The sequence below is a fragment of the Heptranchias perlo genome, chromosome X (assembly GCF_035084215.1).
Source record: "Heptranchias perlo isolate sHepPer1 chromosome X, sHepPer1.hap1, whole genome shotgun sequence".
Classification (NCBI taxonomy): domain Eukaryota; kingdom Metazoa; phylum Chordata; class Chondrichthyes; order Hexanchiformes; family Hexanchidae; genus Heptranchias; species Heptranchias perlo.
The window spans coordinates 12863439-12878891 of record NC_090370.1 but is presented as its reverse complement, the minus strand read 5'-3'; the positions used below and the strand labels follow the sequence as shown (position 1 = coordinate 12878891).

Genomic DNA, 15453 nt, shown 5'->3' with positions numbered 1-15453 from the left:
TAACTAGTTTCCAGCTGGGCAGGAGAGCAAGTTCACCCGGCGATATCCCTTTAACGCAAAGCTATCAGATCAGCAGGGAATCAGGAAGAGCAAGTTCCGTATTTTCGTGTTTGACCGCGCATGCACGCTTTCCGGAACTTGCTCTTCTATTTGCCCTGAAATAACGGTGAGCCTCGTTAGCCTCGCCGTTATTTCTTGAACAATTTCCGGGCCAATACATTGGGATGTAGGCTGGGCCCAGGTGTATAGATGTGAGTGTCCAAGGCAATAGGACCTATGCTTTTCACAAAATAACTATCGTATTGACTCACCTGAAGGTTACTTATGGCAAGTTTAGAGGGGTGATTTTACGAAATCGCACTCCTGGCATGGATACTTGCCTGCCAGAAGTGCATACTGGAAATTTGAGCACAAGCTCTCCATGATTTCTGCACCAGGAGTGCAACGGTGGTCCCTGGTGCAGTGCAATGTAAGCAGTATGGATTCCACATCACCGATAGCAACAGAAAGATAAAAATGGCTGGGGAAGGTCCATACAAGCTAGGAATGTGGGAACTGTACTGCTGGCTTCTGCAGGTAGGGCGAGTGCTGTCTGAATGCTACCAGAAAAAAACAACAGCTAGCAGCAGAGGCCATTTACGTTGCTGCACTGGCACTGCTGTCTCTACAGTGTAGAGAAAAACCACCTCAAGGTGGTTCTCTGTAACTGGCGCTATAACTAAAACAAACAGCGTTCTTGGATGTATTCACAGGACAATTCACTACAAAGTAAAGCACACCATTTTGTCCTTGTACAAGATCTTGGTTAGGCTGCAGTTAGAATACTGGGACCAGTTTTGGTCTCCTCACATGATGAGCAATACTGAGGCTTTGGAAAGGGTGCAGAAGAGGGCCACAAGATTAATTCCCAGTTTAAATTACCTTAGTTATGCAGATAGGCTCAGAAGAGCTGGGTCTGTGTACTTTACAGAAGTGTAGACTCTGGGGCAATTTGTTCGAAAGTTTATAGAATAATGAAGGGACTAGATTGTCTTTATGTGGGCCAATTATTTCAACTGGATAGGTTAGAGAGGACCAGGAGTCACTTACAAGTTATGTAAGACCATATCTAGGTTAGATGTTAGGAGGTGGTTCTTTTCCCAGAGAATAGTGGACCTCTGGAACAGGCTGCCGGCTCGTGCGATGAACACTGATTCACTGTATTCCTTCAAGAGAGAGCTGGACTTGTTTCTGGCTGGGGATGAGATCACTTCAGGTAGCTATCCTGTAATATAAATCAGGGTCAATGTGATCTCCTGGACTAGTTTTGATTGCCTAAAGGGTCGGAGAGGAATTTTCCAGATGTTTTATCCCCATAATTGGCCTGGGTTTTTATCTTTTTTTCCCCTCTCCCAGGAGATTTCATGACTCCGGGTAGGGAGAGTCTGTATCATGATCCATAAGGCATCACGACTGTGTTGGACAAGCTGGATGTACCAGTGGGTCTTTTCCTCTCCATCATTTTTGTATGTCTGTATGTAACAAGTAAACTGCACCTCCCATTCCAAGTCATAACACAAATCTGGGACTCCAGTCTCAGACTATATGGTTGATTCTTAATACCCTCAGGGCAACTAGGAATGGGCAATTAATGCGACCTTGCCAGCTTCGCCCCCATCCCAAGAACAAATAAAAAAAACATTTGCATGGGCAGAAGAAGTAATTGTTATAGAATTTAGAAACCGATTTAACCAATGATGTATACTAGTAAGCACATAAACATGAACCATACTGCCTGACTGATGACTATTGTAAACAATTTTACAACACCAAGTTATAGTCCAGCAATTTTATTTTAAATTCACAAGCTTTCGGAGGCTACCTCCTTCCTCAGGTGAACGATGTGGAGGCTACTTCCTTCCTCAGGTGAACGATCCTCCACATCGTTCACCTGAGGAAGGAGGTAGCCTCCGAAAGCTTGTGAATTTAAAATAAAATTGCTGGACTATAACTTGGTGTTGTAAAATTGTTTACAATTGTCAACCCCAGTCCATCACCGGCATCTCCACATCATGACTGATGACTGTTCTAAATCTATGTGCCCATAATAATCTGCAACCAATGTTTTCCCCCTTGAAAGTAAGACAAGATAGCAGCTACAGACTGTATTGGAGCCGGAGCCAGACATCCTAATGATCTAAACCATGGTATTTTATATGTTGAATACTGCATAGAGATAAATGGTAACTTCCATCGCATCTCGCTTGGTCACTTTTTATATAAACAAGTAGCTGAGATATAAAAATCAGCTTTCTACTTTAATAGATGTTCTGGTGCTGCTGACAGGCTTCCCAATGTAGAGTTACTTGTTCCTCAAATGCAATCACCTACAAGTCTGTCGTTATGTGTTGTGTTTATACTGTAGAACTACCACAAAAGGCGGTCCTGCAATAAAGGCTCAGGGACTCTGTGCTATGGGATCCACCCTGTTCATATTATGCTACAGAAAGGCAACTGCAATGTGTTTCTAAAAGTTCCAATTTGTGACTTTGCTGAAAAAGGTATATAAAGGACAGTGGGGTAGATTTTGACTTTGTGCGATAGTGTAAAAGGAGCGGTAACAAATCGGCAGCCTGTTATACATCTCTCCCGATTTTTATTTCCATTGAAGTCAGTGGAAATAAAAATGGGGAGAGATGTAAAACGGGCTGCTGACTCGGTATCACCCGTTTTACACTAGCGCACAAAGTCAAAATCTACCCCCATGAGTGTAAAACATTCCATCAGCCTGTACAGGTGACTGAACCAGAAAACCACTGTTATGGCATCAGAGTAGTGCTGTCTCCAGATATGCCTGCAGATAATACCTCTTTGGGTGAGTCTCAGACCCTCGAGATGCAGCAAGACTGCCTTTGTTACTTTGACACAATGAGTCCTAGTGTTGTCCACCAGCTTGTAATGAATGAGTTTCATCTACTTTGGGCCAGACCAGTAAGAGTGATTCTTCATGTGGAAGTGGAGCATCTCACAACAGGGGAGGAAATAAACAGACACACAGCATTGTCTCACCTTACAGCAAATGGGATTCCTGTTGTGGAGGAGTTAGTGCCTCACATACATACCCTCCAATTGAGGAAGGCTTGTATGGAGGACACACTTGCACAGGAAATCAAATTTGGAAAGATGAACGTACGATATCCTATGATGATATCTAGAACAAAGTTAGACATTGCCACTCTATTTGGAGAAGAACATTTGATCTTAGTCAGAGCAGAGAGATGTATCTTCTAATGTGTCAGATATTGATGTCATGATTCTGAAAAAATATTTATAACCTTTTGAAGAGTAGTTAATTTTACGGAATGCACCTGCTCTTAAAACCTTGGCGGCCCCAATATTTTTCACCTATTGATCTATCGTATAAATTAAAATGTTACTAAAAATTAATCTTCTCTTCTGTAAACTTTAATCCTCCTCACTCATGCACAGTCAAGGATGCTGCTCTATGGAGCAGAAAATAATAGATACACAGGAGGGGGTTACAAAGTGAAATCCAATCAAGGAATAAAAGTGACTTATCAGTTTTCTCCCTTCCCCTCCTGAAAACATTAACTCCTTGTTGGGGTACAGTTTCATGTGACCTTTCCATATCTCACCCAAGTGGCCATTCTTCATGTGAGTCTGGACACTGAGGCCACGATTTTTATGCAGAGACGGGAACGCAGTATACGAGGGTGGTAGCAGCAAGGAGGCCGCAGCATCACGCAACGTGGAAGCTCGGATGATTTTAACGGCCTGGCATCATTTAAATAAAGCCACTGGGTTCCTCGTCATGATCACGTGCCTGGGGGTGTGATCCACCCGCATGATGCAATTTCCCGGCCACTACTTAAAGGTTCAGTCCGCCTCTACAAGGGATGCTGAAGGAAAGGAGTCCAGCAACTGCAAAGAGAATTGAAAAATTGGTGACATGGCTGCAATGAGAGGAAAAGTGGCCCCCAGGTACATGGATGCTGCCCTGGAGGTCCTGCTGGGTGCAGTGAGGGCCAGGAGGGATGTGTTGTTCTCCACAAGTGGGAAGAAGAAACCTGCTGTTACCATGAAGAAGGCATGGGTAGAGGTGGCAGAGGAAGTCAACTCAATGACCTGACTAGGTCAGGAAAGGTCAGCACACGTCCTTCTTTACCCATCTCCTGCAATGCACCTGCTTTCACTCTGTCGTCCCTCCTACACCATTCACACCAATCCTCACCCCTGCATCACTTTCCTCAGCACCAATCGCAACAATACACTGCACCACCTCTCATCCTCACTCATTACACATGCTCAATCCCGCTTCGTCCTTTCACTGCTGCCAATCCCATCTCATCCCAGCTGAGCTGCTCGACCTGCCTCTCAGCAGACCTCCTCAATTCGCACTGTATCCACTATCTGCATCTGTATGACATCCCCACTCTCATGACATCTGCCTGATTTTCCCTTACACCTTATACATTACATCAAGAGGAAGCACACATCCTCGCTGCCACTCATACCGCTGTCCCACCCCTTTTGCAGGAGAAGGGAGCGCAGAATTCCAGGGAGAGGGTCAGGAGCGGCAGAGAATCCCCAGATTTTGTTGAAGTGACCCTGGCGGAGGAGGAGACCCTTGAGATAAGCGGGTCCAACATCACCCTCAACACTCAACATTAGTGATGGCGAGGTTGGTGGATCCATAGAGCAGGGTGACTGTATGAATTTACACCCACTCATTTCACACAACCAACTGCACCTTCAGCCTACTTCAACACATCAACCAGTATGGTTAAGTGCTTCTTGTGGATGTCTACATTTTCTTACTACCATGACTAAATCGTCACCCTTTCTCTTTCCTCCAGGAACCTCACATGAACAGCCCTCAGAGGAAGACGACTCCTCAGAGGAACTCATCCCTCCCGAGGACACACCGTTACATCATACACGTGTTGTAGGCACCAATGCAGAGACTGGCACAATAAGTTGGCATCTTAGTGAGATAGATGGGCCAGTACTGGGTGAGTCTCACAGCATAAGTGAGACAATCTGAGCCTCCTGAAGCACTGCTCCTCAGACAGGTCATGGAAGCTACGCCATTGTCTGTAGACCCTGTGAGATGGGTTTGGCCTTCTGCATGCCCCGCTCTGTTGCTGGCCCTCCTGCAGCTCCTTCTTCATCACGCCTTTGCTCCTCCTCCTCTTCACTCCAATAGAGTGCAGCTAGAGCAGCCCCCATAATCAGCTTCTGCGATTTTTTTTGGTAAACAATCTCTAAAATACAATCCAAAGCAAACAGTGATCACTGAATCACAGTCCACAATGAAGTGAAAGAGCAAGTGTGAGTGTTGCAGCTACATTCACATCGTAAAACCCCTGCTGCACTCATTAAAATCACACTGGGGTCCTAATTGATATATAGTCCCTGATTTATATATAGTCATGGGCCTCCCGTCTCTCCAGCGGGAGAATCGTTGACCCCGATACTTGCCACCATTAATATCGTGGCGGCCGGGAACACAGTGGCTTGGGGGCGGGATTGGCATTTCTGGAATTTTATCCCCTCGCCCGACTCCTGCCCGTCGGCGGGGGGGTTTAAAATCGAGGCCCGAGTGTCAGTCGACTACGCGACCACAGCTGAGCCTAGTTCCGTCCTCACCTGACTTCTACATATGCACGTTTCGAGCATGGGCATTGTATAGAGATCAGGAGCAGGAACCCTGGCCATTTTTTATCTCTTTCCCCCCCCCCCCCCACCCCTCTCTCAACTCCAGGATTCTCAGGCCAATTATAGATCCCCCTACAGCTGCCCTGGCAGATAAATTGGCACAAATGAGGGATCAAACCTGGTCTGTATGAATCAGCTACTCACAGGGTAAATTTGCTGAGCCCTTGGGAAAGCTGGATTACAATCTTTAACATCCTCCTATGTATTATTTTATACAGTATATATCCCTTAAAGTAAAATTTGAAAAGTTGCGTTTTCTTACTGATAGATATCAGAGATGCTCAGTGTGGTCACAAGGTCGAAGTAGCATGACACAGGAGGAAGGGCATTATAACTGATTGTGACATTTGACCTGAAGGACTGTGGGTGCTACAAAATTAATTATGCAGCAGTTTATGTGCTACTCATATATATTATTTATCATATCATTAGCTATAATGGCTCCATCCAAGTGGCTGTATACCACAATATGCCCTAGTAGACAGAATGGATGCAGTGATCTGTGGATTTCTACTTTCTCTGCTTGGCCCTTACCCTGTAAATGATCCTCATAGTACTATTTGTAGAAACTTTGGAACGACTCACTGAAAGAATCTTCTGCAGATCAACCGGTTCCAGCAATGTTTACCGTGGAGTCCGATAAGCGTTCGACTGAACCTGCGCCCGTCGAGTCATTCTGCTGCAGTCGCTTGATGGTGTTTTTTAAAGTCTGCCTCTTGTTGCAGAACCACACCCTAACCACCTCTCGGTCGTAGTTCAGTTGCTCGGCTATCTCTGTCATTTCCTGCCCCGTAGGGTGGGTGTTTTTCTCAAAGTGGACGGTAAGGATTTCCAGGGCCTGTGGTGTGAAAGATGTGCGCCGTTTGCGTTTCTTTGAAGGCTCACTACCAACGAACTCGGTGAGGTTCTGTATTCCCGCCCGGTGTCGTACTTCTGCTTCTGTCAGCCATCTTTCTAGAACTGGCTTGATCTTCTGTGCACTTTTAGGAGTGATGTCCAATTTTTCAAACCTAAGAGTTCACAAAACAGTGTTATGATTGTTGGCCTACAGCCCACTAATTGTAAATCTCTAAAGAAACTTCACCGCTTAATGTTCTTTTTCGTTCTGATCATGTTTTGACGCTCAGGAGACTGCTGAATAACAGGATTGACAGAATTAAATGGCGGGGCTGAGGTATCTTATTTTTCTCTTGTTACTTCAGCCTGCCAGAAGACACGTTTAAGTGATGCAAAAGTTTTGCCTCTGTTCCACCAAAATCCAGCAAAAATTACTATTTTTACAACCTCCTCACCTCCTCCAGACAAGTTAGTGTCACCCTGACTAGGATTTTAATTTGTTTCCCAGTCAAGAGTCCAATACCTAGGTATTATAGCTGCTTTGATAGAGTTTTTTTTTTACAGTGGGCTAATACTAATCAAAGTTGAAGAGTAACTTTGATATACAGTTTGTTATTTGCGAATTCCCCCCACTAAGATGATTCCTTGCCAACCCACCAATGCCATTCTGGAACCAACCACTAGGAGGTGCACAAAAGTATGATTTAAGGACAACAGTCTCCCTCCTGATGGGCAAGTTCTGGCTTCCATTCTGTGCCTCTCCAATTCAACACTGTTAAGATCAGTAACTCAGCATGTAGGACAATCTGAATATGAACCCATTGCTGCATAAAGGGCTTATAGCTTCAAAGTGTGCACAATCCAATTATGATGGTCTTTTGAAGATGGCAACAGTTCTCGGGGATGACTTTTGCGTCAGTGACAATCTATGTGCGTAACATGGAGTCTCCACCCCACGTGTAAATGATATGCATTTCTCCTAGGCCTGGGGCGGAAGCTTTATGATAATATGCAAATGAAGTGGGAGTGCTGTTAATACCTCCCATGTCTTTTTCTGGCCTTTATGCCAGTACAGCACCACTTCCAAATGGCAATCCAGAGGATCAACCAAAAGTGAAAGTTCATTTAAAGGGCAAGGTAAGATTAAATAAACAGTTTGAGGGCCACCTCACTTTAGCAGACGACTAGTGCTTGCAGAAGCTCCAACTCTCAAGGTAGGTTGTAACAACAGGCCCAATGGCACAGATGGGTGTGAAGGCCTGACTAATCCGTGGTTCTTCAGAAGCACTCCGACACAGCATGTCATGCTTTCAGTGATACTGCATGAAAGAAAGTGATCAAGAGCCAGTTGCTCAGCTGGTGTTCTGGGGAAACCGCACAGGGTCATCAGCCATGGCTCTAAAGCGTAACCTTGATCTCCCAAGAGCCACCCAGACACTTGCCCCTCTGGGTGAAAGACTGCTGGCACGCTGGACTGTCTTTAGAATGAAGGTACTATGGCAACTTCCAGGATGCAGTGCTGCTGGTTGCAAAGAAGTCAGACATTCCAAGAGTGGAATACTTTTCAGTTGATATAGCTAGTGGAGGGAGTTCAATGGTCATATGGGTGCAATCTACTTGGGAAATCTTGCCACTCTGTAAACTTGGCAAAATTGCAGTGCCTGAAATGCTGTTAATCGTCTACAAGGAAATGGATGAAATTGCTAGCTCTAGCACAATCTGTGATTTGCTTAATGTGCCTTTACACAGTTGACTGGCTTTTTAAAAATAATCTGTTCTCAGAATGTGAGTGACACTAGCAAGGCCACTTTTGCCGGTTCCTAGTTGCCCTGAGGTGATAGGCTGCCTTCATAGCGATTGTACAACTGACTGGCTTGCTAGGCCACTTTAGAGGGCATTAAAAGTCAACCATGTAGTGTGGGACTGGAGTCTCATGTAGGTCAGACCGAGTAGGGATGGCAGGTTCCTTCCCTGAATGATGTTAGTAAACCAGTTAAGATTTTAACAATATTCCGGCAGCTTTTGTAGTCATTTTATTGGGTACTAACGTTACTGATGTCTCCAGTGGCACCCTAGAACTGTTTAGGATTGTTATGATCTTTGTGCTGTGCCTGTGGTGGAATTAGGCTGTAGCATCTGACCTGTCACTCGTGACTCCCTTTGTGAAGGGCAGCCTCTGCAAGCACTGTTCCTTTTTTTTTCATTTGTTCATGGGATGTGGGCGTCACTGGCGAGGCCGGCATTTATTGCCCATCCCTAATTGCCCCTTGAGAAGATGGTGGTGAGCCGCCTTCTTGAACCGCTGCAGTCCGTGTGGTGACTGTTCTCCCACAGTGTTGTTAGGAAGGGAGTTCCAGGATTTTGACCCAGCAACAATGAAGGAACGGCGATATATTTCCAAGTCGGGATGGCGTGTAACTTGGAGGGGAACGTGCGGGTGGTGGTGTTCCCATGTGCCTGCTGCTCTTGTCCTTCTAGATGGTAGAGGTCGCGGGTTTGGGAGGTGCTGTCGAAGAAGCCTTGGCGAGTTGCTGCAGTGCATCCTGTGGATGGTACACACTGCAGCCACAGTGCGCCGGTGATGAAGGGAGTGAATGTTTAGGGTGGTGGATGAGGTACCAATCAAGTGGGCTGCTTTGTCCTGGATGGTGTCGAGCTTCTTGAGTGTTGTTGGAGCTGCACTCATCCAGGCAAGTGGAGAATATTCCATCATACTCCTGACTTGTGCCTTGTAGATGGTGGAAAGGCTTTGGGGAGTCAGGAGGTGAGTCACTGGCCACAGAATACCCAGCCTCTGACCTGCTCTTGTAGCCACAGTATTTATGTGGCTGGTCCAGTTAAGTTTCTGGTCAATGGTGACCCCCAGGATGTTGATGGTGGGGAATTCGGCGATGGTAATGCCGTTGAATGTCAAGGGGAGGTGGTTAGACTCTCTCTTGTTGGAGATGATCATTTTCCACAACATTCACCTGACGAAGGAGGAAGCCTCCGAAAGCTTGTGAATTTCAAATAAAATTGTTGGACTATAACTTGGTGTTGTAAAATTGTTTACAATTGTTGGAGATGGTCATTGCCTGGCACTTGTCTGGCGCAAATGTCATTTGCTACTTATGAGCCCAAGCCTGGATGTTGTCCAGGTCTTGCTGCATGCGGGCACGGACTGCTTCATTATCTGAGGGGTTGTGAATGGAACTGAACACTGTGCAGTCATCAGCGAACATCCCCATTTCTGACCTTATGATGGAGGGAAGGTCATTGATGAAGCAGCTGAAGATGGTTGGGCCAAGGACACTGCCCTGAGGAACTCCTGCAGCAGTGTCCTGGGGCTGAGACGATTGGCCTCCAACAACCACTACCATCTTCCTTTGTGCTAGGTATGACTCCAGCCGCTGGAGAGTTTTCCCCCTGATTCCCATTGACTTCAATTTTACTAGGGCTCCTTGGTGTTACACTTGATCAAATGCTGCCTTGATATCAAAGGCAGTCACTCTCACCACACCTCTAGAATTCAGGGTATGGTAGCATAGTGGTTATGTTACTGGACTAGTAATCTGGAGTCATGAGTTCAAATCCTGACACAGCAGCTGGGGAATTTAAATTCAATTAATTAAATAAAATCAGGAAATAAAAAAAAACTAGCACCAATAATGGTGGCCATGAAACTACCGGATTGTTGTAAAAACCTATACTGGTTCACTAAATACCTTTAGGGAAGGAAACCGGTCTGGCCTATATAAGACTCCATAGCAATGTGGTCGATTCTTAATGGCCCTCTGAAATGGCCTAGCAAGCCACGATCTCGCTACAAAAAGTCATAAGAATAAAACCGACGGACCACTAGGCACCAGACACGACAAAGGCAAACCAAGCCCATTCGACCCTGCAAAGTCCTCCTCACTAACATCTGGGGATTTGTGCCAAAATTGGGAGAGCTGTCCCACAGACTAGTCAAGCAACAGCCTGACCTAGCCATACTCACAGAATCATACCTTTCAGCCAATGTCCCAGACTCTTCCATCACCATCCTCTAGTGGGTCTGTCCTGCGGGTAGGGACAGGACAGACCCACCAGAGGTGGCGGTACAGTGATATACAGTCAAGAGGGAGTGGCCCTGCGAGTCCTCAACATTGACACCAGACCCCATAAAATCTCATGGCATCAGGTCAAAGATGGGCAAGGAAACCTCCTGCTGATTACCACCTACCGCCCTCCCTCAGCTGATGAATCAGTCTTCCTCCATGTTAAGCACCATGTGGAGGTAGCAAGGGCACAGAATGTACTCTGGGTGGGGGACTTCACTGTCCATCACCAAGAGTGGCTCGGCAGCACCACTACTGGCTGAGTCCTGAAGGACATAGCTGCCACACTGGGCCTGCGGCAGGTGGTGAGCGAACCAACACGAGGGAAAAACCTACTTGACCTCGTCCTCACCAACCTACCTGTCGTAGATGCGTCTGTCCATGACAGTATTGGTAGGAGTGACCACCATAGAGTCATAGAGTTATACAGCATGGATAGAGGCCCTTCGGCCCATCGTGTCTGCGCCGGCCATCAGCCCTGTCTACTCTAATCCCATGTAGACAGTCCTTGTGGAGACGAAGTCCCATCTTCGCACTGAGGACACCATCCAACGTGTTGTGTGGCACTACTACCATGCTAAATGGAATAGATTCAGAACAGATCTAGCAGCTCAAAACTGGGCATCCATGAGGCGCTGTGCGCCATCAGCAGCAGCAGAATTGTATTCCAGCACAATCTGTAACCTCATGGCCTGGCATATTCCTCACTCTACCATTACCAACAAGCCAGGGGATCAACCCTCGTTCAATGAGGAGTGTAGAAGAGCATGCCAGGAGCAGCACCAGGAGTACCTAAAAATGAGATGTCAACCTGGTGAAGCTACAACTCAGGACTACATGCATGCTAAACAGCAGAAGCAACATGCTACAGACAGAGCTAAGCGATTCCACAACCAACGGATCAGATCAAAGTCCTGCCACATCCGGTGGTGGACAATTAAACAACTAACGGGAGGAGGAGGCTCTGTGAACATCCCCATCCTCAATGATGGCAGAGTCCAGCACGTGAGTGCAAAAGACAAGGCTGAAGTGTTGGCACTTCTGGCTGAAGATGGTTGCAGAGTGGATGATCCATCTCTGCCTCCTCCTGATATCCCCACCATCACAGAAGCCAGTCTTCAGCCAATTCACTCCACGTGATATCAAGAAACGGCTGAGTGCATTGGATACAACAAAGGCTATGGGCCCCGACAACATCCCGGCTGTAGTGCTGAAGACTTGTGCTCCAGAACTAGCTGCGCCTCTAGCCAAGCTGTTCCAGTACAGCTACTACACTGGTATCTACCCGACAATGTGGAAAATTGCCCAGGTATGTCCTGTCCACAAAAAGCAGGACAAATCCAATCCGGCCAATTACCGCCCCATCAGTCTACTCTCAATCATCAGCAAAGTGATGGAAGGTGTCGTCGACAGTGCTATCAAGCGGCACTTACTCACCAATAACCTGCTCACCAATGCTCAGTTTGGGTTCCGCCAGGACCACTCGGCTCCAGACCTCATTACAGCCTTGGTCCAAACATGGAGAAATGAGCTGAATTCCAGAGGTGAGGTGAGAGTGACTGCCCTTGACATCAAGGCAGCATTTGACCGAGTGTGGCACCAAGGAGCCCTAGTAAAATTGAAGTCAATTGAATGTCCTGGATCAATTGAAGCTAAGAGCACCTTGGTCTGTAATTTCTGGAGTGGGGGGACTGTTGGGTGGTTGCCATGCGCTTGCTGTGCTGCCTGACCTGCTTGGCTTTCTTTTGCTGCTCCTTGTCTTCCTTCATAAAAAAACAGATATAGGGGTATTCCCATGTTGTTGTCTTTAGAATGGGGAGGGGGGTAATGAGGACCCCATAGCAAAAGGCACAAAGGCAGATGGTGAAGGAGTTATCAACAACAACAAAAACAAAACAGAAAATGATCAAAATCAGCTGAGAAATGAGCTTTCTGTAAAAACTTGGAAAGTAGGCCTTTTAAATCCACTTCCATCTATATCTGGAAATCATAGGCTGAATCTATTTTACTATCACAATTTCATTAACGTGCAGATTAAAGGAGAAATTAAATGTGGGGGAAGTACTTTCAATGTCAGGGGGTAAACAAAACTCCTACCTTTTTTCTCCATCCTCCAATTTTTTCCATCCCCTACCTTCCTCCTCTCCTGCACTCAGGTATAGTTCCACCAACAGTAGTTACCCTTCAGTACCTCATTCAAGTGGTCATTTTTCATTTGATCGCAGCGAGGGTCAGCAAGCTATTTGACCATGAGGTCCATCAGAACTGAGCCCGATCCTGTTCCAGCAGGAGTTGCTGGATAGCAATCAGGAGCAAGAACCCTGGAACAATTCTTCCCTCACTAATCCAGGGATGTTGAGGCCAACAGCAACACCTGAGATCAGCTAACTCAGCACAAACCAGGAATCGAACTTGGAATCTTTCTTGCCTGTATGTCTCAGCTGCTCACTGGCCTAACCGAGTGAACCATTAAGACATCAAAAGTCTCCTGCCATATAGAAGATATTTTGAATCAATTGTAATTTCCCCTCCTTTGTGGAGAACCGGAAGCTTGCACTAAAGTTTCCAGATTTAGCCATCTTTCAATTAACATTGAGGATTAGAAAGGGTGCCGATCTGCACTGCTTTCTATGGAGCCCACTGTTGACCTCAGTTCAGTGATGAGTATGCTGGTTTGAAGTGGCTGATTGAAACAGGGAAGTTATATTAATTTTAAAGTAGTTCCAGTTCTGATGAAGGAACCCAACTAAAAAATTAATGTTTTGCTTGATTCCAGATGGTGACTGACCTGCTGTATATTTTCAGCACTTTGCGATATTTTCTTTTTATCCTTGCACTGAAATGATTCCTCCCTTTATTTAGTTTCTCCTGTTAAGTATTACTTCACGCGCCACCTGCTTAGTTCGGAATACCACCGAGGTGGTTGTGTTACCTGCAGATGGCTGACTGGCTGTACGCTGGCCCCTCTGCAGCACTCAGTGCCTGTCCAACCTGTGTCTGTGTCAGTCCAAGAGAAAGTCGACGTATCTTAAAATTTTTTGCAAATTCGCGAATCTCTTCCAGGTTTATTCCATCCACCTCGGTGGGTGCATTTTGAGGCTCTGAAGAAACAAGAGACAATATACAAAACCCTGGTTAGACCGCACCTGGAGTACTGTGAGCAGTTCTGGGCACTGCACCTTCGGAAGGACATATTGGCCTTGGAGGGAGTGCAGCATAGGTTTACTAGAATGATACCCGGACTTCAAGGGTTAAGTTACGAGGAGAGATTACACAAATTGGGGTTGTATTCTCTGGAGTTTAGAAGGTTAAGGGGTGATCTGATCGAAGTTTATAAGATATTAAGGGGAACGGATAGGGTGGATAGAGAGAAACTATTTCCGCTGGTTGGGGATTCTAGGAGTAGGGGGCACAGTCTAAAAATTAGAGCCAGACCTTTCAGGAGTGAGATTAGAAAACATTTCTACACACAAAGGGTGGTAGAAGTTTGGAACTCTCTTCCGCAAATGGCAATTGATGCTAGCTCAATTGCTAAATTTAAATCTGAGATAGATAGCTTTTTGGCAACCAAAGGTATTAAGGGATATGGGCCAAAGGCAGGTATGTGGAGTTAGACCACAGATCAGCCATGATCTTATCAAATGGCGGAGCAGGCACGAGGGGCTGAATGGCCTACTCCTGTTCCTATGTTCCTATAATATTTCACATAGGATTCCTTTGTCAGAAAACAATTAGATTTGCTGCATAACTGGGATTCTTTGAGATTACTTAGTCATTGTTAGGAGACAGCCAGACTCTTGAGGGGCAATTTTAACCCTGCCTGCCCGGCGGAAACCAGGCATTTAAAATCACTTGTGAACTCACGCACCAATGTCCCCCATTGATCCCACAGGCTATGATTTTAACCTGCTCTTCTGAGCAGGCAAGAAGGACACCTGCCGGAACCAGCGGGCTCCTTCTTTAAATATGCAGCTTGGACTCCAATGACTTCACCGGGGCCCAACTGCTATTTTAACTGTGGACCTGAGCAGTTGCAACTTTCCCACCAGCTCAACCTAGCGGAAAGAGGAGTCAGGGCCAGAAGAGTCCCAAAAAGGTGCGTCTTTTTACTTTTTTTGACTTTGCTTGTGGGGCCAGGAGGAGCAGGAGTTCTCCTCCACGCCTCACAAACAAAGTTTAGGCCTCCGCTGCCCCAGACTACCCCCTTGGTTCCTTCAGGTCCCTGGTGGTAGCCTCCTGCCACCAGACATTGCGCTCCCGTCCACCGGCCCAGTTGCCGCTTCTCGCTGGTTTTGGGCAGGAAACTGACTGGGGACATGCAGATGAGGCCCAGGAGTTAAAATCTCCCCGGCCTTATGCTTTCGTGGTCAGGACAGTTTACCGTCTGCCTCAGCCCCACCCGCCCAGAGTTAAAATCAGGGCTTTACAGTCCAAAACTATAAATACCTGTGGGTTCACGACTGGCAAGGTCACAAATGGAAATAATGGCCCGAAATTTCCTGGAAACTTATGCTGAAATAACGGCTTAAGTACAGCTTATGGTGAGTTTTAGTACAAATGATCAAGGAAATTCAGGTGTGACTTACGCTGGTTTGTATGCTACGAACACTCTGCCCCCATGCAAAAGAGCAGCTCGCACAAATTTCCTGGATTTATGCTGGTTTTCTGGTGGCTGTAGAGTTACGCTGAGAAACCCAGGCGCAGCAGGGCCCAAGGTCACCTGATACCAGCGTGATTTATGACTCTTAGGGCGGGAGGAGTTTCCAAACTTTGCTGTTCTGTAACGATTTTTTTCCACTTTTTTTTTGGCTTGTTTCTT

The 15453-nt window shown here is 46.3% G+C and overlaps 1 protein-coding gene across 2 annotated transcripts in view; it reads right to left on the bottom strand.

Moving 5' to 3' along the window:
- Positions 1-15453, bottom strand: part of pou6f1 (POU class 6 homeobox 1) — a 182637-nt gene that overhangs the window by 32856 nt on the left and 134328 nt on the right. For both annotated transcript variants that reach the window (XM_067976741.1, XM_067976742.1), the window contains exons 10-11: positions 13567-13735; positions 6304-6728 (exon numbers count right to left, since the gene is read on the bottom strand). In XM_067976741.1, coding sequence (XP_067832842.1) covers positions 6323-6728; positions 13567-13735 — 575 coding nt within the window. In that variant the 3' untranslated portion in view covers positions 6304-6322. The remainder of the gene's footprint in view (positions 1-6303; positions 6729-13566; positions 13736-15453) is intronic.